General features: G+C 36.9%; 1 protein-coding gene across 1 annotated transcript in view; it reads left to right on the forward strand.

Annotated features, from left to right (window-relative positions):
* ERBB4 (erb-b2 receptor tyrosine kinase 4) overlaps positions 1–24,864 on the forward strand; it is a 1,111,475-nt gene that overhangs the window by 778,993 nt on the left and 307,618 nt on the right. Inside the window, exons 18-19 of the mRNA XM_042783534.1 lie at positions 4,433–4,555; positions 9,995–10,093. Of these exons, the coding sequence (XP_042639468.1) occupies positions 4,433–4,555; positions 9,995–10,093 (222 nt within the window). The remainder of the gene's footprint in view (positions 1–4,432; positions 4,556–9,994; positions 10,094–24,864) is intronic.

The raw sequence follows: 24,864 nt of genomic DNA on the forward strand, positions 1-24,864 counted from the left end.
AACAGGATGTTGTTGTTGTTGTTAAGTGCCGTCGAGTCATTTCCAACTCATAGCGACCCCATGCACAGCAGAACGAAACACTGCCCGATCCCGCGCCAGCCCCACAATCCCTGCTATACTTGAGCCCATCATCGCAGCCACTGTGTCAATCCATCTCGTTGAAGGCCTCCCCCTCTTTCGTCGACCCTCCACCCTACCAAGCATGACATCCTTCTCCAGGGAATGGTCCCTTCTTACAACGTGACCAAAATAGGTGAGATGAAGTCTGGCCATTCTTGCTTCCAAGGAGCATTCTGGCTGCACTTCCTCCAGGACAGCCAAACAGGATTGGCTGTGCATATTTTTAGTTGGCCTAGGATGCTGAAAAGAGCTCTGGTAGCATAGTGCCTAAGTCACTTGACTGCTAACCAGAAGGCTGGAGGTTCAAACCCACCAGCCACTCCTCAGAAGGAAGGTTGGGCAATCTACTTCTGTAGTGATACTGCCTCAGAAACCCAAGGAGGGGTCACTATGATTCATGTCCGACTCGATGGCATGTAGCAGCAACAACAACAGGATGCTGAAGGCAAATAGTATTCTCCCTCATGGCCAACTCTGGGCAGTCAGTGAGCGAGTTCAGAAAAATAAAGTAGAGTTGGAAAGCAATTGAAGGCTGAGGACAGCAATGGATACTTGCTGTTAATGTTGTTGTCTGGCCATTCTCATTTTTAGAGATAATTCTGGCCGTGCTTCCTCCAAGACAGATTTGTTCATTTTTTCTAGCAGCACATTGTATATTCAATATTTTTTGCCAATAACAAAATTCAAATATATCAGTTCTTCTGTGGTTTTCCTTATTCCAGCTCTCACATGCATATGCAGCTATAGAAAATGCCATGCTTGGGCCAGGTGCACCATAGTTTTCAAGGTGATATCTTTGCTCTTTAACACATTAAAGAGGTTTATGGTAGTTAAGGTTGTGTGTCAACTTGGCTGGGCCATGGTTTTGAGTGGATTGGCAACTGGTTGTAATTATTCCCCACCATAAGATTGCAATCACCTCCATGGTGGAATCTGCAATGAGCAGCTAAGTAGTTGAAGGGAAGTTACGTTCTAGGTAACTTCTCATAAATAAGGAGAAACTTTGGGAATAGTCTCTAGCTTTTTGGCACATTTGGATCCTGCATTTGCCCAAGTGTTCCTCTCCAGTCGCTGGACTTGGACCAGTGGCCTGCTGTGTTGCCTGCTGATCTTGAGATTGTTCCTGGACTTCAGTGAGTGGTCTGCTGTGTTGCCTGCCAAGCTTGGGGTTGTACCATTTTACTTGCCAACCATGGGTTCATCAGCATCAGCAGTCCACAGCTGCCTGAGTTCAAAGATGCCTCCAGCTCTTGTTGTTGTTGTTGTTACGTGCCATCGAGTCGGCTCCGACTCATAGTGACCCCTCCTTGGGTTTCCGAGGCAGTATCACTATGGAAGTAGGATTGCCCAACCTTCCTTCCGAGGAGTGGCTGGTGGGTTTAAACCGCCAGCCATCTGGTTAGCAGGCAAGTGTCTTAGCCACTATGCTACCAGCCTGAAACAAGAGGCACTGCTGGAGCTCAAGATCAGGGGAACTTCCCCCAGCGCCTAGAGCCAGCACTCGGAATTCAGACTTCTAGAGAATAAACCCCTGTTTGCTAAAGCCACCCCCTTGTAGTATTTCTATTACAGAAGTGCTAGAGAACTAAGGGAAGGTCTTTTGTAGCAGATTTGCCCAATGCAATATGTCATTTGACTTCTTGACTGCTGCTTCCAAGTTGTGAGGATTTTTGTTTTCTTTATGTTGAGGTGTAATCCATTCTGAAAGCTGTAGTCTTTGATCTTCATCATTAAGGGTTTCAAGTTTTCTTCCATTTCAGCAAGCGAACTTGTATCATCTGCATATCACAGGTGGAGACTTGGGTAGATGAATAAAGAGAGAAGAAATTCTGTCTCTTTACTATGTGCATAAAAATGTCATTGCAATACAAATACTTTTTTTGTGTTTTTAATGTGATGCTTTCTAAGAATGCTGTCCTTCCAGTTGACATTTTAGTACTAAACATATTCTGATTGATTTTAAAAGTAGATTCTATGTTTTTATATACTTACTCCATAACACTAAATTACATTACATTTGTAGGTTGAATGATTGTAGAATTCACATCTTTCTCTGAATAAAGTAAACAGCTATGATTTTCTACCACCATTGAAATGGAAGAGGAACCCTCAAGGGGATCATTTTAAATCCTTTAATACTAAAACTAGAAATCTGCCACAAAGGTGAAAAAAATTTTAAAGGAGGATATATTTTCAGCATACACTTAAATTTGATGCCGGTTCCCAAACTATTTCTTGTTCCACTAGTCTTCTGTTATATGTATAAGAGTATGAAATATATCTCTTTCAATATATACTTATTGAGATGCACTATAAGTCAATGCTTTGGTTAAATGCTATGATTCAAAAACGTATTAATGAAACATGATCCTATCCCTTAAAGAATGACAGATACCATAACTGCAATGTGCCAGACAGTGTTCCAGAGTTTTCCAACTGTGCTATTTCATTTCTTCCTTTAATGACACTCTAAGCTAGTTATTACTCTACCTATTACATAGATGAGGAATAAAGGACCTGCGGGTAGGTGAAGGTAAATTGCTTTCTAAGCCTGTGTGTGGCAGCACCAGGATAGAAACCTCCAAATCTGAACTCAATGCTCCGTCCACCATACCACAGCTGGTCTTCAAATAGAAAGTATGCTTACCTTCAAGATAAAATACTCAAATTCCTGGAAAAAAATTATTAATAAAATTATTTTTAATGGACATCTAATAAAATTGCAGAAGACTAAATAGGAAGAAACATGAAGTTTTAAAAGTATGACATTGTTATATGCCAAGAAAAACTATACCCACTGCCATTGAGTCAAATCCAACTCATAGTGCCCCTACAGGACAGAATAGAACCATGCCATAGGGTTTCCAAGGCCGTAAATCTTTGCAGAAGCAGACTATCTCATCTTTCTCCCATAGATGAGCTAGTGGGTTAAAACTCCTGGCTTTTGGTTAGCAGCTGATAATGAATAAAATAATATATAAATATATGTAGTCCAACATGTTAGACTCATCTCTAAATTATTTCATTGATAGCTTTTCTTTCTTTTTTACTTTTGATTGTGGTGAAAGTATATACAGCAAAGTATTTATCATCACAACATCCAGATTTAGAATTCAATGACATTTCTGATTACATTTTTCACGTTGTGCCAATTATAACTATCCTTTTCCAATTTGTGTGATTTCATGTGATTATTGTATGTGACTTCAAAAGTATTTGTGAACATTACTCATTATGCATCAGATGTGCAACTCCCATACAATAAGATTGTCTTCAAAGAAAGGGGTCTTTCTACTGGAAATTCTTGTACAGATTTTAAAAAGTTTGGTGACACTGAGATTTTTTTAAGTGACTTGGATGCATTTATATACTATCAAATGTGTATTATATGTACAATACAGATTTAAAAATGAAATAGAGAAGAATTAGTTGGTAAATGATGAGAAAATGGCCTAAGTTTATTGATACTTCATGTCATGTTATTTCTAACAGTGTTGAGATCTACACTTAGCCACACTCAAGCCCACACCTCTAATTCAATAGGTCACGATGTCCACAGAAGCATGATAATAACTGCCAAACTGGAGGGCTACAATGCACTCCTTCTAGTACATAGACATTTTGAAATACTGAAGTGGTTTCAAAGCAATTTGAGTTGGAGTAGCCCTTAATTATTTCCTTATGCTGAGAAAGAACAGGCCATTTGTCTTTAAAGTTTAGTTCCTTTAACTGTAAAAAAATTATGTGCTATTTCAGTCAATTGCATTTTTCTTCAAGCATGGATAAAAAACTAAACTTCAGTAGAGGAACTAGCCTCTGTTGTACCCAGTCTCACTCATCTACACATATTTTTCTATTACATTTGCAAATGATTTCCACATATTCACCTCCAGATCCCCTGCTCATTCAACATCCATAGCTGAACCACGTCTAAACAATCACACGTAAAATCATCGGCCTCACTTCACTCCTTTTTGGTCACATCTAGAGCACCTCATAGCCTGGTGTGCATTTCTTTTTTGTTTTTGTATCTGCATCAATGCCCCTAGCTTTGTATGTTTCAAGGCAGTCACACATTAGTATACGTGATCGCTCAGGTGAAAATTAGATGAAGTGCAAGGTTTGAACGAATGCCTAAATGTAGGTCGATGGATAGTGACTGATACTACAAAAATATAGTTTGTCAAGGAAAAGTGTATTTGTGTGTTTTTGCAAGTGTGAGAAAAAGAACCAGAGAGAGAGAGAGAAGGAAAGAGATGGACATGGTGTTAGATTGAAAGTTTTCTAACCTGAATTCTTTCTTGCTTTGCAGTTGGTGGAACCCTTAACTCCCAGTGGCACAGCACCCAATCAAGCTCAACTTCGTATTTTGAAAGAAACTGAGCTCAAGAGAGTAAAAGTACTTGGCTCCGGTGCTTTCGGAACTGTGTATAAAGTAAGAAGCAATATGTACCATCAGTTACTTCAAGTTTTTCTTCAAACATTTTTTATAATAACCAGAGTTATTATTGCAGCCAACCTAATTTCTTTTTTAATATTCAGAGAGGAAAACCTCTACAGTATTGAGAAGTTGCTATACAAATGAATTTATTAATTTTTACTGAACAAGCTGGAACCGTCATGAGACAAAGCCAGGGAATGCTGGTACAAAGCAAAAGTATAATTCCTTCTCTGGATCCCTTTCTGAACCTCTTTCAATATCATTTCTCTTTGGAAAAAACTTTACTCTTATCCAGAAAACCTAGACTTAACCTAATCTTTCCCTTTCCCACTACACAGAACATGAGATCCCAGACATGTGGAAACAGTGTGCCACAATGCTTTGCTCTTCTTTCCTCTGTCCTTTATCCAAAAGCCTTCCAAACCAAGACCCTCATCTCTTAAGAATCCACACAAATGTCCTGACTTATTAATAACATAGCACTAGTTCTTAAATTAGTCCCTTTGCAGTACAAATGATTGACACATTAGACTGCTAACCCTAAAGTTGCTGGTTCGAGTCCACCAACAAGCACCTCAGAAGAAAGAGGTATCTATTTCTGAAAAATCTACCATTAAAAAATCTATGGAGCATTTCTCCACTCTCACACACATGGAGTCACCCAGAGTCAGAGTTGACTTGAGGTCATCTGATGAGTCCTTAAAACTTTTCTTCCTTGCTGGTTACACATATGATGTATTAGGCAGTTTCAATAGTTAGGATAGACCATTATCTGCAAACTAAAGAAGTGATTTTGTGGCAAAATTCAGGTTGTATGGGAGGGAAGATGGCAACACGGTTTTTAATAAGGGATATATTGGGGAATACAAGGGTAAGTTCACATGATGACATTTGTCTGTTTACTATTTTAGTTTAATTGCAAGACCAATCCAGAGGCTAAACTCAAGGTTAATTGTGTTGAGATTTATTTCAATGGTAAATAAAAGAAAGAAGGAATTCTTCTGAGTTAGTGCTGGATCCTTTTTGTATAGTCCATTACAAAAATTCCTTTAATATACTTCAGCAATTGTATGTATTTCTCTAAACTGCATGCAAGCCTATGTTTTTATAAACACTATCTGTTGAGATATATCTTAGGAGTTTTGTATTTTAAAATGTTCATTTATTTTTTCTATTTAAAGCAATGACACACTTAATAGAAAATATTAAAAATTAGAATATAAACCTCATTTTTTCTGTGTGTCTCCCAAATAATCTCTTCAAGATAAAACAGTTCTAAGTTCAAAATTGTGGAGCTTCATGTCTTTTGCACATATTTTATTCAATTAAATTTGTAATTATTAGCTGAGCATCCAATTTACACAGGCACTGAGCTCAGCTCTCTTGGTACCTTTTCCAGTCTTCAAACTCTTTGAAGTAATACAATTTATCCTATTTCCCTATTTATATACTTCTATAAAAAGTAGACTCAGACTGTATCATTATATGTACTTAAACTTTAATCTATTTAATTATATTAATTTTATTCAGACTTAATCATTTTTATCTTTATATATTTCTATGACAAAATATCAACCAAATTCTTTGGATTAATACATACATGTAGGGTCTTAAATTTGACACTTAAATTTAAAAATTGGCAATCGCTTCTATTCTCTGTAACCTTTAGTTATAACTGGAGAGTTCTGTACTGAGCCATAGGGCAAGTCAGTAAAAATTGGATGTTAGACCTTCCTGCCTTTAAGTTAAGGAACTCTGGTGGGTGCATAGTGATTAATGCATTTAGGTCTAACTAAAAATGTCAGTGGTTTGAACCCACTAGCTTCTCTGTGAGAAAAAGATGAGGTAGTCTGCTTCTGCAAAAATTTACAACCTTAGAAACCCTTTGGGGCACCTCTGGTGGTATAGTGCCTAAGGCATTTGACTACTAACCAGATGGCTGCTGGTTCAAACCCAACAGCCACTTCTCAGAAGGAAGACTGGGCTATCTGATTCCATAGAGAAACCACCTCCACCTCGGAAACCCAAAGAGAGGTCGCTATGAGTTGAATCAATTGGACGGCAGTGAGTTTGGTTTGTTTTTGGTGCCCTGTCCTAAAGGTTCGCTATGAATTGGGATTGAGTCAATGGCAGTGAATTTGGTTTGATTTTGGTCCTTATGTTTCTGATCTGTTATCAGTTGTTTCACATTGAGAAAATTTAATGCACGTGGGCAAATTTACATGTTTCTGGACAAGAGTGAAAGAGATAAATCACCAAATTTAAATGTATTATGACAAATTTTTGTTTTTAAGATACCATAATCTTGACTTGATCCTCTTACATTTTTTTTAAGATGATGTGATCTAGAAATTGAATTTTATTCTAAGCCATAAAAAATCCCATAACTTAGGACTGAATGCTATTTAATGACCTCAGTGGGGAAAAATATTATCCATTAAAAAGTTTAATAATAAATCTTTATAAATACTTTTATTAAGAGTAACTATTTGCTTGCTGCCCATGAATGTTTTACCTTTATTTAAATTACTTATAAAAGAAAGTTTATTGGAAGTTCCATAAGAATGTTTGAATTTAATTCTTAGGCTGGTTATGGTTGGTTATAGTTTTAATGACGATGTCAGTTTTTACCGTGACATATTATATTATGAAAGATTATTCTTGACCACAGAACTGCAAACTGGCTTAGCTAATCATTGGATTACTTTTTCACCCTGATTGGAGACATGCTGTATTAAAGCATAAAAGATTTTAGCTAATAACAAGGATATCAGCAAAGTTGAATTTTCACCTGGTCTAGCCTAGTAATTAATGAATACAAGCAGTCCCCGGGTTACGAATGTCCAACTTACAGACAACTTGTACTTGCCTTATTCGCAAAAATGTCTGTATCATAATTACCTTCACAGGTGTGCATGGTGCCTAAGGCATTTGACTGCTAACCAGAAGGCTGGTGGTTCAAACCCACCAGCCACTCCTCAGAAGGAAGGTTGGGCAATCTACTTCTGTAGTGATACCACCTCAGAAACCCAAAGAGGGATTGCTATGAGTCGGGTCCAACTTGATGGCACATAACAACAACAACAACAACAACAATCACCTTGACTTGCTGCACGTGCAGCTTTTATATCATGGAGAAGGCTTCAAGCCTTTTCTTGAACTAAACTAAAGAAACCCTTGACAACCTATTATTGTTCAGTCGATTCCAAATCATAGTGACCCTATAGGACAGAATAGAACTGCCCCATAGTGTTTCCAAGGTTGCAAATCTTTACAGAAGCAGACTACCTCATCTTGCTCCAACTTGTGGGTTCAAAGAACCAACCTTTTGGTTAGCTTCTGAGTGTGTTAACCACTGCACCACCAGAATAAGACTAAATAAAAACCATATGCACCTGTTTCAATTTACTTACAAATTTGCTTAAAGGCACACTTAAGAACAGATCTTATTCATAACCTGAGGACTGCCCATATACTTATGTAAAAAAGTTGTTGTTGTTGTTGTTGTTGTTGTTATGTGCTGTCGAGTCGCACACAACAACAATGTAAAAAAGTAGTACAAATTAATTCAAAATGAATTCATATCTTTATTTTAAAAGTATACTTTAGGAATGTTTAAATATTGATGCTATATCTTTATAAACTAATCCCTTCTGAGATTACTTCGTTGAATAATGATAAGCCTCTTTTCTATCCTAGATACTTACCAGTGAGAAAACGCAGCCTATACTGCTTGAGATTTTTCCCCCTCTTCTGCATGTATGTTGTTGTTGTCGTTATGTGCCCTGGAGTCGGACCTGACTCACAGCGGCCCCTCCTTGAGTTTTCGAATATAGACACCAAACAAAAAACAAAACAAAAAAACCCTCAATGCCATCAAGTCAATTCCATTCCAACTCATTGCGACCCCATTGGGTTTCCAAGGTGGTAAATCAAAGGAAGTAGATTGCCCCGTCTGCCTTTGCAGAGAAGCTGTTTGGTTTGAACTGCCAGCCTTCTGATTAACAGTCAAATGCCTTAGGCACTACGCCACCAGAGCTCCATATATGGGGTGTGTATGTGTGTGTGTGCATGTGCGTGTATGTGTGTATGTATGTATATATGTGTTTAAACCACTGAGAACTTGATATATTGCTATGTTTTTGACACAGATTCCCCTATTTCCTTTTCTTAGGAAGAACTAAATCTTTAAATTCGCCTTCAAAGGTTAAAGTCCTTTTGTATTTTTGTCAACTTTTTTTTATTACTTTTTAATAATATTTATATTTAGGTATCCCTTAGACAACACAATACACATATTTTAGCATAAAGAATTGAAACAAGTTTTGTTAAATTATGATAACCTGATAGGAGACAGAAATAGGCAGGGTCCATTTAGGAATAACAGACTTTTTTTTTTTTCTTTAAGGTTAAAACTGTCATAATTAGTGTTTTAATGTCACAGATAATAAATTAAAATTTTAGATTTTTTTTTCCTATGACACATATTTGCATCTGTGACCATTTGGGTCTATGTGTTTTTTTAAAATATATTCTTGTATAATCCATATATCACTGAAAACCTTATCAAAATTATTACACTATTAAAATAGTTGAATTCAGGTTATGAAGGAATGTTGTTATTTAGCTTAATGGTGCACTTTACTTATACTCTACCTTAATTTTATCCTTCCCAATGCATGGATCCTGTTCAGATATTATAATTACATGTGTGATATGAAGAGAAACTATCAATGGCCAATATAAATAAGTATTTCACATTACTTCAGATATAATAAAATTTGTTGACACACACACATGTATTATTTAATGATATAGACAAATAATGTGTGTTGAAAGTACTTGCCTTTGAAAACGAATTCTTAAATAATCACTTTGGAAACTTATTTCAATAGAACTTGAAGAATGTGAAAAATTTTTTTCATTTTCTTACAGAATAATTAGATAATATTATGTCATAACTGAAAGAACCTCTATTAATACTCAGCCATCTTTTTTAATTTATTGATGAGGCAATTGAAATTCAAAAAGGAAACCTTTCCAAAGTCTTGAAATTAGTTAATGAAAACATCTCCATTAGATCTTAACTTATACTATTCTATTCCAATGTTTTCTTTACTATTCTATTCCAATGTTTTCTTCACTATTCAACTATTTTCATGCATAAAAATCGAATTCTTTAAGAGTTTAAACACCTTGAAAGTAAAATACATAGATGATTCATCTTCAGATTATAAACACAGAACACAAAATTGCCAAGTAACTTGTACTATAAAATAGGTGTTTAATAAATGTTCTTTGAATGAATAAAAGAATACAGAACTTATTACTAAGAAAGTAATAAGTTGGATAGCCAAATCAAATTCCATTTCTCATACAAATGTTTATGTCTTAGTGCAGATTTAATAGGAAATAATTTTTGTTTTTCCAAAGGGCATCTGGGTACCCGAAGGAGAAACAGTGAAGATTCCTGTGGCTATTAAGATTCTCAATGAGACAACAGGTCCTAAAGCCAATGTGGAATTCATGGATGTAAGTACAGATGCCATGCATTTTTATCCACTATTAAATACATGACATTGAGAAAAAAAATAAATGACTCTGCAGTTTATGAAGATTCTTCTCAGGGGAGGTGGTAATCTTATAAATAAAGAATTTTTTAAGACCATTTCACATTATATTACAGTTTAGGGAATACCTCTGGTTCACAACTATTGTCCTACATAGATAGGATGCTGGGACTAGCCATTGGACTTTGGAGAGATTTACAATCCCCAAGTTGAATTATCTTCTATGTCAGAACTGTCGTGTAAGGGTTACAGATTTTATTCTTGAATATTGTCAAATATTTGTAAAAGTAAAAGCAACACACAATTTGAACTGAAAACCTGTTTAATAACCATAAAGAACCGATGTGTTTAGATGGATAGCTGCCATCAAGTTGACTCCGACTCATGTCGACCTTATGTACAACAGACCTACACTTGCCGGTCCTGCGTCATCCTTATGATCGCCAGCTTGTTTGAGTCCCTCGTTGTGAACATTGTGCCAATCCATTTTACCAAGGGCTTTCTTCTCCCTCCTAATCATCCATCCAGAGCTAGTAAGTTAGAAAATGTGCTGTTGTGATCTGTAAGGTTTTTATTGGCTAATTTTCAGAAGTAGATAGTCAGGCCTTTGTTCCTACTCTGTATTAGTGAGCTCCACTGGAACCTGTGCACCGTGGATGACTCTCGTGGTATATGAAATACAGGCGCCATAGCTTTTAGCACTACAGCAGTATACAAGCTACCACAGTACATCAAACTGACAGACAGGCTGTGGAATTGTGTTTAGTAACTAGATATAATGAGAATATTTTTTAAACAAATACTTGCAGTCTATAGTATTAGAAAAATCATGTGATAATAACAGCAACAGCTAATACTTTAAAGTATTTACTAAGTGTCAAACACTGTTTTTACAAATAATAACTTATTTAATTTTCATAACACAATAGCTCAGGAACCTGAGATGTACAGGTTAACCCAAGGTCACAAAATAACGTAATGGTAAATCTAGTCTTTGAGTTAGAAAGATGGTTGGCAAACTGTTTAAAGAGTCACAGATCATGCTAGGATTTGAAGGCCATGCTGTCTGTCACAGCTACTCACTCCGCCCTTGTAATGAAAAAGCGGCCACAGAAAAGAAACAAAAACATTAAGTGATGTGAGTGTATTTTAATAAAACTTTATTTAGAGAAAAAAGCTGCAGGCTAGATTTGACCTGCGGGCCAAACTTTGCTCTCAAGGGCTGTGTGCTTATCCACTATGCCAAACTGCGTTTAGGAGTAGTGATGGTATTTAAAAATGAATCTGACTGCTCTGTATTATTATGGTTATGATCTATTTAAGGAGCCCTGGAGGCACAGTGCTTAAGCACTCAGCTGCTCACTGAAAGGTCAGCGATTCCAACGCATGGGCAGCTCCATGAGAGAAAAGACCTGACAGTCGGCTCCTGTAAAGACTGTTGTTGTTGTTGCTAGGTGCCCAAAGTTGGTTCCAACTCACGGCAACCCTATGTACAATAGAAGGAAACACTGCTCCCCCCTACCCCCTGTCCTATGATAGCAGTAAAGATCACAGCCTTGGAAACAATATGAGACCCATCTACTCTGTCCTTTAAGGTTGCTGTGAGTCAGAATCAACTCGAGGGCACACAATAAAAATGAGCTATTTAGTTGAAAACATCAGTCAAGATTAGTTTGTATAGTAAATTAGTTTCTGTTTAAATTAGGAATTTACTTGCCTAAGAAATTCACCCATTGGTATTTACTTTCTTCAATCGAAATGCAGAAGAGAAGACCTTATAGGTACCAAGCTCCATGTGTAGAATAATAAGAGTATTCTAAAAAAGAGAAGAACTTTATAAGGTCAATCAGAACCTTGAGATTTCCTCTAGCAAAAATTGTAGATTGAGCTGTTCATCAAATTTCAGAGGGTAGGATGGAATAAAACTACATCTGTAGCATGCTGTTATTTTTTTCCATATTTAACACACTGTCTTGCCAGGGGCTCTATCAGAGACCTAGATGCATTCTCTCTCTCTTGGCATAATGTCTTCTGTAAAAAGATAAAAAGAATGATTTTAATTTTTAAGTGACCTTCATATGAAAGTTGATGCAAGCATATGCATTCTGGCTTTTTTTTTTTTTTTAAGAATGGATTGCTGTATATTTCTACCCAGTTAAATAGGCTGGTGTAATATTAATTTTTGATACCTATCTTCTTCTAAGCTCTTTTGTAAATTTTACAGGAACTTAGACTGTGAACTCGAAAAATTTACTTGGCTGTAATACTAATCATTTTATAGAGGTCTCTACTCTTTACTTACTATTGGTTATTGAGTAATATTCAATGGTTGCAAACAAGTTGCTCTGATTGGTTGGTGCCTATGTGCTAAATATTTTAAACATCGCCCCTCATTCCATATCTATCAACATCTATCTAACAGACATTAAGCCCAGTAACTAACTAATGTTTCCTTCTGTAGTTTTCTAAAACTTCTCACACTCTCAGTAGCTTCATATCATGGTTCATATATTAACATTTAAAGCTAAAACCTTTTTCAGTAATGTCACAATTGATCTTTCTGATCTCAATCATAAGTATAAATTTGTGATGGGAATTATGCTTAAGTTTTAAAGAAAGTAAAAATTGTAAAGAAAATTGGCAATGAGTAGAAACACTGTAGGTTAATGTGTAAAGCTGATAGAAAAAAGAGATTGTGCCCAGCTCAGACTGGTGCCAAAGCTGAAATTCACAAGAATGCTAATCATCTCTGCTGGAGGCTCTGGACAGCCATTTTTTGTCATATTTCCATGGAAACAGACTGGCAAAAGGGGGTTAAGAGGGTACAAAATAATCACCTAAGAAAGAATCTCTAAAAACCTCATCGTGATTTTGAATGATTATTTGAAAGCTCCTAACCCCATCCTTTTTTTTTTTTTCATCTGAAGTCTGTCCCCATGGAAACAAGACTGGGGATGGCTGCTTGAAGTCTTGGATTTCCTCTGAATTTTAAATGAGGCTCTGATTGAGCCATGAAAGGAGTCATTTTCCTAGATGGTTGATGGGTTTGGGAACCAACAGACTGTAAGGAGCCTCTTCTTTTTAGAAGTTAAAACAACTGCAGGGGAAATATTTTGACTGTTTCTTTCCTACCTGTGGATAGACACTAGAGCATTAACAGATTGATGGACTGCTGTCGACACTGTTTCAATAAATAACAGGCAGAAACACTTCCTACTATTTTGGTGACTTTTTTCAAGACATTAGAATGATGACATCAAAATGATTAAAATACAATTTAACTGGTAAATGAAGGGTGAATTCACACTATTTTAAATAGGCTGGTGTAATATTAATGTGAACATTTCATACTTGTATTCTCAGCTCATCTTTTATATGTGTTGATTACTGCAACTATTGAATAAAATAGGAAAGCACACTTGAAAGGTTTATATAAGCAGAATTATTTCTAATTTAAACCCAAGGACTGAGTTGAGATTGCAAATATTCCCAAGTAACTAAAGATCGTATGTTTGACGTATTCTTCCAGAAGCAGAAGCAGACCCTGAAACAAGGGATTTTCAGAAGTTTATTCTGTAGATGAAGGGAACATTAGTAGATAAAGTGAAAATGAGACAGCAAGCGAGGTACTACCATGAATGCCTGGAGCCTCTCTCCACTGGAGACGCTCTGACAGCCAGTGTAGGATGTAACTCTCAGAGTTATTCTTCTCAAGGAGAGGAGCTAGAGCTCTTACACCAGTTAGTATCATCATTGGTTGAGGGCTGCTAGGCTCAAGAGAGCAGGGTTGGAGGCCAGTTCTACCCACTAAAGGTGCCAAAGTAAGATTCAAACAGCCATGGGTCAAAGGAATGCAATGGGTAGTCATCTCGTACAGCACTATGATAGATCTTCTCAAGGACAAACTTTTAAACTAAAAGAAGACATTCTGCAACGTGATTCTTGCAAACAAGTGTGTGTAGCTACATTCTACTACATGACTCTTTTGCAAACTAGTGTGTGTGCATATTTATGTGCATGTATATGTGTACATGTTTTATACCATTTTGTTAGTTGCTGTCAAGTTTGTTGTGATTCATAGCGACCCTAAATAGAAAACAGAATTAAATACTGCCTAGTCCTCATAAGCATGCCATACATGAGTCTATCTTGGTGAAGTGAGTTACTAAGTATGGCACTGTGTGACTCTCACCATATGACTGGATGGCACTATGCAAATAAGAGGTTCTTGTGGCCACCAAGGGGATTGGATAGCTTCCTAATAATGTAAGTAAGGTAGTGGGAGCAGGCAAATAACGTGTTTGGGACCTTACCCTGGGGACTGGTCAGTTTTGCCATTCCAGTAGGCTTTAAATGAGCCATTCCAAAGGCAGAAAAAGGGGAATCACACTGCCATTGAGAGAGAAGCCAGGAGTGGAGCACATCCTTGGATTGGAGATCCTTGTGCCAAGGTGATGGCAGAGATATGGTGAAGAGACTGCAGAGAGATGGCAGCAGCAGTGGCAATAGTACCAGCAGAACCAAGAGACCAGCATCAGACAGCAACTGGCTTGTAGGCCCATGGAGCGAGAAAGCTGAGTACCTTCAGGCAGGAGGCTTGCTGACAGAGTGAGTTGCACCTATTGGCAGAGGTGAAAGAGCTTTGAAACACTTACCCGAGCAGGGCCAAGGACAGGCCAAGAGGCTGAGGGCCAAAGAGAGGCATGTCTATGAGCATTGTCGAAGGGAGGCTACTCTGAAGAATTGTATCCTGCATGTTGCTGACCCTGAATTGTAATCTGTTGCTTACCTAATAAGCCCCATGATCGTGAGTATTGTCTATGAGTTCTATGTGGCCATTGCAATAAATGATGGAACACAATGGAGAAGTGAAGGGTACCATGGGAGGGAGAGTTGGTATCAGAATTGTCAACAAGCCTGGAGGGGATGACGTGTCTGACCTCCTCATCATGGCGATCAGCCTTCAGCTGGTGTTGCTGATGGTGATTCTGTCCCCCCCTCCTAAATTTGGAGGAAGTCAAAGGACACTGCCACCCATGCCACTTTGGTGCCATTGTTGCAGCCACTGTGTCAATCCATCTTGCTGAAGGTCTCCCCCTTTTGTTCTGACCCTCTACTTTACTAAGCACAATACCCTTCTTCAGGGACTGGTCCCTCTAATAACATGATCAAAGTAGGAGAGGTGAAGTCTCACTTCTAAGGAGATTCCAGCTGCACTTGTTCCAAGGCAGATTTGTTCATTCTTCTGGCAGCCCATGGTATTTTTGACATTCTTCACCAAGACCACAATTCAAATGCATCAATTCTTCTTTGGTCTTTCTATACTCATTGAATAAGGAATACCATCTTGAAAAAGGAAAAAGAAAGCTTGCAAAAACCGTGGAACTGCATACTCTTAATAAGCATTCAATCCCTTTTCTTCTCTGATACAATAAACATTATTAGATTTATCATATGTAGCTTCTCTTTACTGGTTATTATAATATATGACAAAAATTCTGCAAGTTCCTACTCAAAAACTCAGCACTACATCCTACACTTCTATTGGTATTCAAGAGCAAAGGAGAGGACTTTCAGAATTTCTTCATTTTAACTATAGGCAAACAATAAATAAGGAGCAGTTTGTATTCTATTCTATGCTACCCTAAAAGCAAGAGAAGGGGAATTTAGATCCAGGGCTATTACTCAGTTCACCTAAATATGTCTAATGGATTTGTAATGGCAGTAATAACACACTGTCAGTGAATAGTGAGTACAGTCTTCATTTCCACATTTAAAAACATTAAGAAAATAACTCCAAATGTCCACCTTCATAAGAACTCCTGCATTTACATGAGCTCCACAAGCTCCCAGTTCTTGTTTAAAATAGCCTAAGTTCATTGGGAAAACGCAGGTCACCCCCCCCCCCCAATCAAATGGTACAGAACACTTAACTAAAATGTGATGTTATTGAACAGGATTCCTAGAATTGGGAGCATGGACTGTTAATATTGGATAGTCTCTTTCAGTTTGTGTGAGTTCCCATCACTGTCATATTTAAGCTCACTACCAGCTGACATTATATTAGCCTCAGAAAGCTGTATCTTTTTAAATGCTCTGCCTATATTATTTGCTTTCTTAAAAAAAAAAAAAAAAAAAAAAACTAAGCCTGGAATTAAGGAAACTCTTTAATTATCCTAAATTCTATGACTGATAAGTAATGGTTATTTAGTGCGTACCTGGATTTTCTTGGATTCAGTTTCAACTTCCTCATGACTGGCCAACCACATGGTTCACAGTAAGGTACTGCTTGGAAATGTGTTTCCAGTCATCCAAACATATAGTGTTAATGGCAACCTTAATTCATTAAAAAACAGATAATGTGTTTCCCTCTTCCTATACTATAAAGAAATGCTATTTATTTTACCTGTCTTTTTTCTGTTTATATATTTCGCTTGTCTGTATTGCCCTTATGATATCCAAATATTGATGAGAATTGGTTCACCTTTTACCTAATTTATAGCATGTTAGTAAAGTGAGAGAACAGAGTTTATTAGTACTATTTATATTTTTACTAAGATCCTAGCAGACTTGCAAAGGGATTTGAAACATATTATTATAATTTTCACACTACACTTTCATGCATATAGCTTCATATCACTAAATAGAGCCATTAAAAAAAAAACAAAAAACTCACTGGCATCAAGTTGTTTCCAACTCAGAGCTACGCCCATTGGGTTTCTGAGGCTATAAACCTTACAGAAGAGATCACCCCATCTTCCTTCCATGGAGCAGCTGGTGGATTTGAACTGCTGAATTTCTGATAAACGGTCAAGTCCCTTATCCACTAGGCCAACAGAGCTCCTAGTATAATCCTTAGTTATATCTTATATTAATAGTGGGTTTTTAAAACTTCATATTATTTAATCCAAGGACATATTTGGGCCTTACAGGTTTTTCTCATTTTTACATATGAATATCAAAACCAAACCCACTGCCACGGAGTCAATTCTGACTCATAGTGACCCTCCATTGGTTTTTCGAGGGGGTAAATCTTTACAGAAATAGATACACTTCATCTATTTCAGAAGAAAATAAATGCAGAATTGCTTTTCTTTTTAAACCTTGGATATTACAATATTCTATACTGCTAGCACATTCTCAGAAAGTAAGTTAACCAACCCTTTTTTTCCTTAAGAAAATTATAGCAATAAGCTAAGAAAATTTTAGTTAGTGTTTTTGTTAAAATAATAATAATAGTAATAATACAGAAAGAGATTGCATAAACTTCATTAGAAACAGAATTTAGCCTTTTAAGGATATATTTTTTAAAAAATTATTCCATTGACAGAAGTAGATTATTTCTGCTATGATTTATTTCATTGGCCCTGGTCCATGTCTTGTTAGTTGTATAAAACTCAGCCATCAGTAGAAGCAGCATCACCTCTAAAATCCTTATTTCAAACAGCCCAGTCTTTTACCTTCTCAGATAGTTCCAAGTCATCGTCCATTTCCATTTCTTACTAGCCCAAAGCTGCCCCACATCCTCACATCCTTCTTCAACCAACTTAGATTCATCCCCCATAGTTATAATCACATTCTTACAAAAGCATTCAACTTTCTTGTTTCTCAAGATCATACTATCAGCAAACCATCCCAGAAATATTGAAATATTTCAGAGTTATGCCTGTCCTGTTCTCAATCTACATATTACCCTAGATCACTTCCCCAGATCCTCAAAATTCATCTCTATGCCAGTGCCTCACAACTTTACATCTCAGGAACAGACCTCTATTTTATGAATCAAACCTCATCTCTGTCCGTCTTCTTCTTTTTTTTTTTTTAATTGTGATTTGGATAAAAGTTTACTTTCCATACAGCAGCTCACATATACTTTGTCTCATGACATTGACTATAATTTCCCACAATGCAACAGCTCCCCTTCCACTTCTTCTCTATAGTTACCTCTTCCCTATGTCCTTCCCTCCATGCACTCCTGCCCCCTGAACGGTGTTCCTGTACATACACAGTCCTTCTATTCTCCCATGATTGTTCTCCCCAAGGAGTGTATCTACCTAATGTAAATGTTCAGTTCATATGCCTGTCTTTTGTTTGGCTGGAAGTCACAGGAGTGGGTTCAATTCCAGACCTGAAGGGCAGCTAGGGCCATAGTCTCAGTGGTTCTATCAGGCTCTATCAGACCAGCAAGCCTAGTCTTTTTTTTTAATGATTTTGAGTTTTATTCCACATTGTTCTCCCACTCTATCCAGGATTTCCTAATAGATCACCCTATCTATACCAGTCACTTGACCTGTCCTTGGTTTTGCCACACTGAAATCTCAAAAGCATCTCAAGATTTTCATACCCAGAATAGGTGTATTAATTTCTTGCAAAATTCTTTCTTTCAATTTTGTCCATATGAATACAGTGTATCTTAATCCACTGTAGTGTTCTGTGAGAAATGTTGAATTTATCCTTGATTATAAAATCCCTTTATACCATGCACGTCTGAATCAAGAGCAAATACTGTGATTCTGTGTCAAAACATGCATTTGGATAGCATTCTCTTCTTTTCATATTCCATTCCCATCAGTTTAATCAAGCCATCAACTTTCTAATCTTGAATTATTAAAATAGGATTTAGTTTGTTCTCACTCCTTTTTGATGTTGTTGCTGTTGTTCGGTGCCATCAAGCTGATTCCGACTCATAGCGACCCTACGTGAAATTGAATGAAACACTGTCAGGTCCTGTGCAATCCTCACAATCATTACTATGTCTGAGCCCATTGCTGAAGCCACTGTGTCAATCCATCTCATTGAGCATCTTCTTTTTCACTGACCTTCTACTTTGCCAAGCATGATGTCCTTCTCCTCAGATTAGTTCCTACAGATAACATGTCCAATGTATGTGAGATAAAAGCTTACCATCCTCACTTCTAAGGAGTATCTGGCTACACTTCACCCAAGATGAATTTTTTTTAGTTCTTCTGGTGGTCCATGGTATATTCAATACTTTTCACCAGCACCATAATTCCAATGCATCAGTTCTTCTTGAGTGTTCTTTATTCATTGTGCAGCTTTTCTATGCATATGAAGCAATTGAAAATACCACAACTTCAGTCAGGTGCACTTTAGTCCTTAACTGATGTCTTTGTTTTTATTTATTTTTTTAACAAGTTAAAGAGATCTTTTGCAGCACATTTGCCCAATTCAATATTGTTTGATTTCTTGACTGCTGCTTTCATGGACATTGATTGTGGATCCAAGTAAAATAAAATCCTTGACTTCAATTTTTTTTTTTTCTATTTATCATGACGCTACTTATTGGTCTAGTTGTGAGAATTTTGTGTTCTTTGTGTTGAGGTGTAATCCACACTGAAGTCTACAGCCTTTGATCTTCATTAGTAAGTGTTTCAAGTCTTCTTCACTTTCGCCAAGCAAGATTTTGTCATCTCCATATTGCAGGTTGTTAATTAGTCTTCCTCCAAAGCTGATACCACATGCTTCTTCATATAGTTCAGTTTCTTGTATTATTTGCTCAGAATACAGACTGGACAAGTATGGTTAAAGGATAAACGCTGACACATACCTTTCTTGTTCCAAAACCACACAATATCCCCTTGTTCTATTTGAATGAATCTCTTGATCTATGCCCAGGTTCCCCCTGAGCACAACAAAGGGTTCTTGTATTCCCATTCTTTCCAATGTTATCCACAATTTGCTATGACCCACATGATCAAATCCTTTTGCATAGTCAGTAACACACAAGTAAACATCTTTCTGGTATTCTCTGCTTTCAGCCAAGATCCATCTGACATCAGCATTGTTAACCCTCCTTCCATGTCCTCTTCTGAATTTGAGTTGAATTTCTGGCAGTTTCCTGTAGATGTACTACTGCAACCATTTTTGACTTATCTTCAGCAGTGTTTCACGCATCAACTTTTTAATAGAAAAAATAAATTGTGTCATACATCTACATTAAAATTTTACTGATGTCACTAAATAAAATAAAATACCAGATTGTTAGATTATAGAAATCTTGATTACTTCCCCAGTTTTTTCTCTCTTCACTTTCTTTCAAAACTTTTTATAAACCAAGACTGTCGTTGACTACAGTGGGGAATGCTTAACCCCTATTCTACCTAATGAACTCCCAGTTAATCTTACCTTCTCTGGTGGTGTCGTGCCTAAGGCATTTGACTGCTAACTCTCGATGGTTGGTGGTTCAAATCCACTAGCCACTTCAGCCACTCCATGGAAGGAAGACAGAGCAATCTACCTCTGTAAAGATTTACTGCCTCATAAACCCAGTGGGGGTCAATATCAGTCGGAATTGACTCAATGGCAGTGGTTTGGTTTGGAGTTTTCTCAGCTTTAGCATACTTCTGCAAATAATCCATTTTTGATCCCCTAATCTAATTGATAACTCACTGTTCCATTTTCTCCCAGCATGCAGAATTTTCATTTGCATTGTCTAAGTTATTACAGATTTACTTATCTCAATTTTATGGTAGAATCCCACCCACTACACTACAAGATGCTTGAAAATAGGGTCTTTGTCTGCTGACTCTACTACTACACATGTAATGGCAAGCACAATAAAAGCATATAATTAGAAGCTACAGATATTTAGTTAATTGATTAAATAAATATTTTTGTATTTTAAAATACATGTTTATTCCTTATTTAAGACTTCTCTATCCAAGCCTAATTATATTTTGTAATATTTTCTCCTATCAGTCCTGTCTTTGTTTGGCATATTATATTTGGACCATTTTTCTTAAATATGTGTATTACTTATCCCTGATTTCTTTCTAAATACTCAGCTACTTAGCTGTTTTAAATCAAGAGTACCAATGTAATCCCTGAGAAATAAATCTTCAGTTATGACTCTCTAGGTAAGGTTCAACACACCCACTGAAAGCCCTTTAAGATGGAGAAATCCCTTGTAAACTTCCCGTACACATGCAGATGGCCATTAGCCTCCTCTGGTGGCAGTTCTTCAGAATGCTTCCTTGGGAATGTTTCCACAATACATGGGGGAGTGGTCCTGGGTTTCCTTCTTAGCTTCCTTCCATCTTATGTAGTAATTTTGGATAGTGTTTCTCTCCAAATAAAGATTTTCCATTCAAAGATGCCCCTTGTCTCCTGCCTACTAATTTCTGTCCCATTAGAAATAAGAGTGCAGGATGAGATCCTATATAAAAAGAAGGAAAAACAGGTTGATTTATCACAGATTTTGGGCAATAGAAGTAATTGACTGCAGTCATTATAAATTATCCTTGCCAGTAACACTTAACAACTGAATTTAGTAGATATCCTAGAACATGAACTTTAAATATTGCCTTAGGGGGTACTAACATTTATGAAACTAGGCAAAGTACTTGACGAGTTTTGCATCAACTGGGCTTAATTCCTCTCCCGAAGCACCTAAAAGAGACTAGCCAAGTCCAAAACAAGATGCTGTCTGTAAAGACTCAGCATGTGACTTGGTGAGGTGAGTGCTTTCAGACTGCTTTTGTTTCTCCAAAACATTTTATAAGTTTGTGTGAAAAAAAGGATATTTCTCAAAAGCACATGTCTATTTTACTTTTTTTTTTTTTAGTTTGTTTCTATTTGGTAAATGGCAATTGGTAGTCTGTTAAAGGCATTGCTTTTCATATTGTAAATATTTTCCAGCTCTCTAAACTCTGCAATTTAGGGCATTTCATCCATGATTAATGGATATGTTGCTGTGTCTCATACAACTGGAATGGGAGAGTAGGACTGATCGTGTGCTGTTCCTGATGCCTATCTGAACGATATTTCATAATTTAATGGCTGAAGAAAAATTTCTTCTCAGTTTGGTAACAACACTAGAAGAAACAGTTTATATTATGAAGATTATACACTAAATGCAGGTAGAAAGCTCTTGCCCATAGGGAAAACAAAGACCAGGGAATAGAATTTCCAGAAAATCAGCAAAAAAATTTCAAACACATCAAACGTTTATATGGATGGCTTTGTTTATGCTCTGTTTATAGATTCAAGAATACAAGATATTGATTCTGCTGGAGAAGGGCACATCTGAATACAATCTTGGTGTACATCATGTGGCATAAAATGATTTTAGTTATTCAGACAAAAGTAATTTAGTTCAGAGAATGAAAGTGTAATATACTGTGATATTTGCAATATCCTATGTGTGCATGAGTATGCATCCGATGGATTGAATATATATCATTTTCAAACATATACATATTCACTGTACTGTGGTATATGAATAAATGGTAAATATATGTTCCGTCTTATTTTTAAAAAATATGCCTTTGCAAATGTAATGACGGAACTAGATAATCAACTATTAGAGTGATCACATGGTTGATGTTGCCAGAAATTTTATTACATGAGTGAATGTATCAAAAAGATACATCCAATGTGTTGTTCTGATAGTTTTTTTAAAATGAAAAGAATTCCTCATTCTGTCTAAGATCATTGCTGTGTTAGTCACAGTCCGTGTATACATTTTGCAAATCATTGGCTGGCAAAAGCTTAACAAGTTGACAATGGGCTTGCTTTTTTGGATGGTGGCATCAAAAAAATTATGAAGAGAAACTCCCCTGGCATTGTCTCCATCCCATCATCACCTGTAAGTTAAGGGTTAGAGTGAAAGGATCTTTTGAAGTTGATAGTTAAAGTTCACCCCAGGTTGCTAGAGATCTTAATGTTCAGAACTTAACTTCCCATTCAACAGGAGTCAGTAATGCTGGATCACAATGGGGTAATTTGATGTGACCCCTTTACAGACTCACCAAGGCCTCACCAAGTCACATGCTGAGTCTTTCCCCCTAGACTAGATAAACTATGCAAACAAAGATGAATTTTATTAAAGTTTTCTTTGTAACAATCTTTTATTATTTATTTATTTATTTATTTTTACTTTAAGAGCTAATCTGTGCGATAAAACATAGAAGTGGATTAAAGTATATTCTAACAAAAGCATTTTACTTAATACCAAGGCCAGAGTGAAAAGGGATTGTTGTTGTTGTTGTTGTTATGTTCCATGAAGTGGGGCCCGACTCATAGCGACCCCTCCTTGGGTTGCCGAGGTAGTATCACTATGGAAGTAGATTGCCCAACCTTCCTTCCGAGGAGTGGCTGGTGGGTTTGAACCGCCAGCCTTCAGGTTAGCAATCAAGTAAGTGCTTTAGGCACTATGCTACCAGAGCTTCCCAAAAAGGGATTACTCTAGCATATTCTTCTTGATCAATTAATAAGATGTTTTTCAATGAGTCAACTATTAGTAGCAGACATATTTTTAAAATTTCTAGAACTATCTGATACGGAATATGTAAAGTCCAAAACCAGTTTAAAAAAAGTGAAGAAAGGATTGCTTTTTTGCATCTAGTTTGAGCCATAGAAATACAAGCTGAAACTCACGGTCAAGTTTTGATTCTGACTCATAACACTCCTTTAAGGCAGAGTAGAACTGCCCTGTATGGTTTCCAAGGCTGTAATCTTTGAAGGGGGAGTTCTGGCGCTGCAGTGGTTAAGCATGTGGCTGGTAACCAGCCAATCAGTGCTTCAAACCCACCAGCCACGCTGCAGGAGAAAGATGGGCAGTCTGCTCCTGTAAAGATTGTAGTCCTGTAGGGTTGCTATGAGACAGAGTCAATTCATGGCAACGTGTTTGGTTTTGGTTTGTATCTTTAAGGTAGGGGAGTGCCTCATCTTCCTCCCTGGGAGCAGCTGGTGAGTTGAAACCACGGAGCTTTCAGTTAGCAGCCAAACACATAACCTCTGCCTTGTCTAAGTGAGAAAAGTTTGCCATAAGTAATAGAACATGTGGCATTTCAGTCAGCGTCCCATTTCTTCTGAGTTTTTTTTTCCCCTGAGTTTCTGCTGCCTGTGTTTGCTTGAGAAGTATTCTTGCCTCTCAAATCCCTGTTAAAGGCCTCATCATTTTCTCATTTATTATTGCTCCATATAACATTTGATGTGATTCACTATTACCCTTAAATTCAATAGTCAAGCTGCTAGCATCTGAATTCCTTTTAAAATGCCCAATTTCTCTGAATTAATATAATTTTTTTAAAAAATTTGTGATATCTAATATTATATAAATACTTTAATTTCATCATTACCACTTTGAGTAAAATAATTATCATAGAATGTGTGCTTTATTGAGTTTGTTCAATAATAGATTGTACTATGCATACTATATGGTGCATACTAAGTGGCATCATAGCTCTCTAGTGCTGCTGTAACAGATAGACCACAAGTGGATGGCTTTAAGGAGCAGAATTTGATTCTCTCACAATTGCAGAGGCCAGAAGTCAGAATTCAAGGCACTGGCTCCAGGGGAGACTAACTTCCTCTACAGCTCTGGGGGAAGCTCCTTGTCATCAATCTTCACATGGGTCTAGGAGTTCTCAGCATAGGAACCCCAGGTCCAATGGATTTACTCCACTTCCAACTCTTCTTTCATGATGGTAGGAGATCCTTCTGATCTCTGCTAGCTTCTTTAATCTTTTTTTTTTTGCCAGCTTGTTTAATCTCTTTTTTATCTCAGAGGACATTGACTCAAGGAATAACCTAATCCTGTAGATGTATCCTGCCGCATTAACATAACTGCCTCTAATCCTGCCTCGTTAGCATCACAGAGATCAGAATTTACAACACATAGGATAATTACATCAGATCACTAAATGGAGGATAATTGCATAATACTGAGAATCATGTCCTAGCCAAGTTGACACATTATTTCAGGACACA

Source organism: Orycteropus afer, unplaced genomic scaffold, assembly GCF_000298275.1.
Source record: "Orycteropus afer afer isolate SDZICR_OR568_19922 unplaced genomic scaffold, OryAfe1.0 scaffold00002, whole genome shotgun sequence".
NCBI lineage: Eukaryota > Metazoa > Chordata > Mammalia > Tubulidentata > Orycteropodidae > Orycteropus > Orycteropus afer.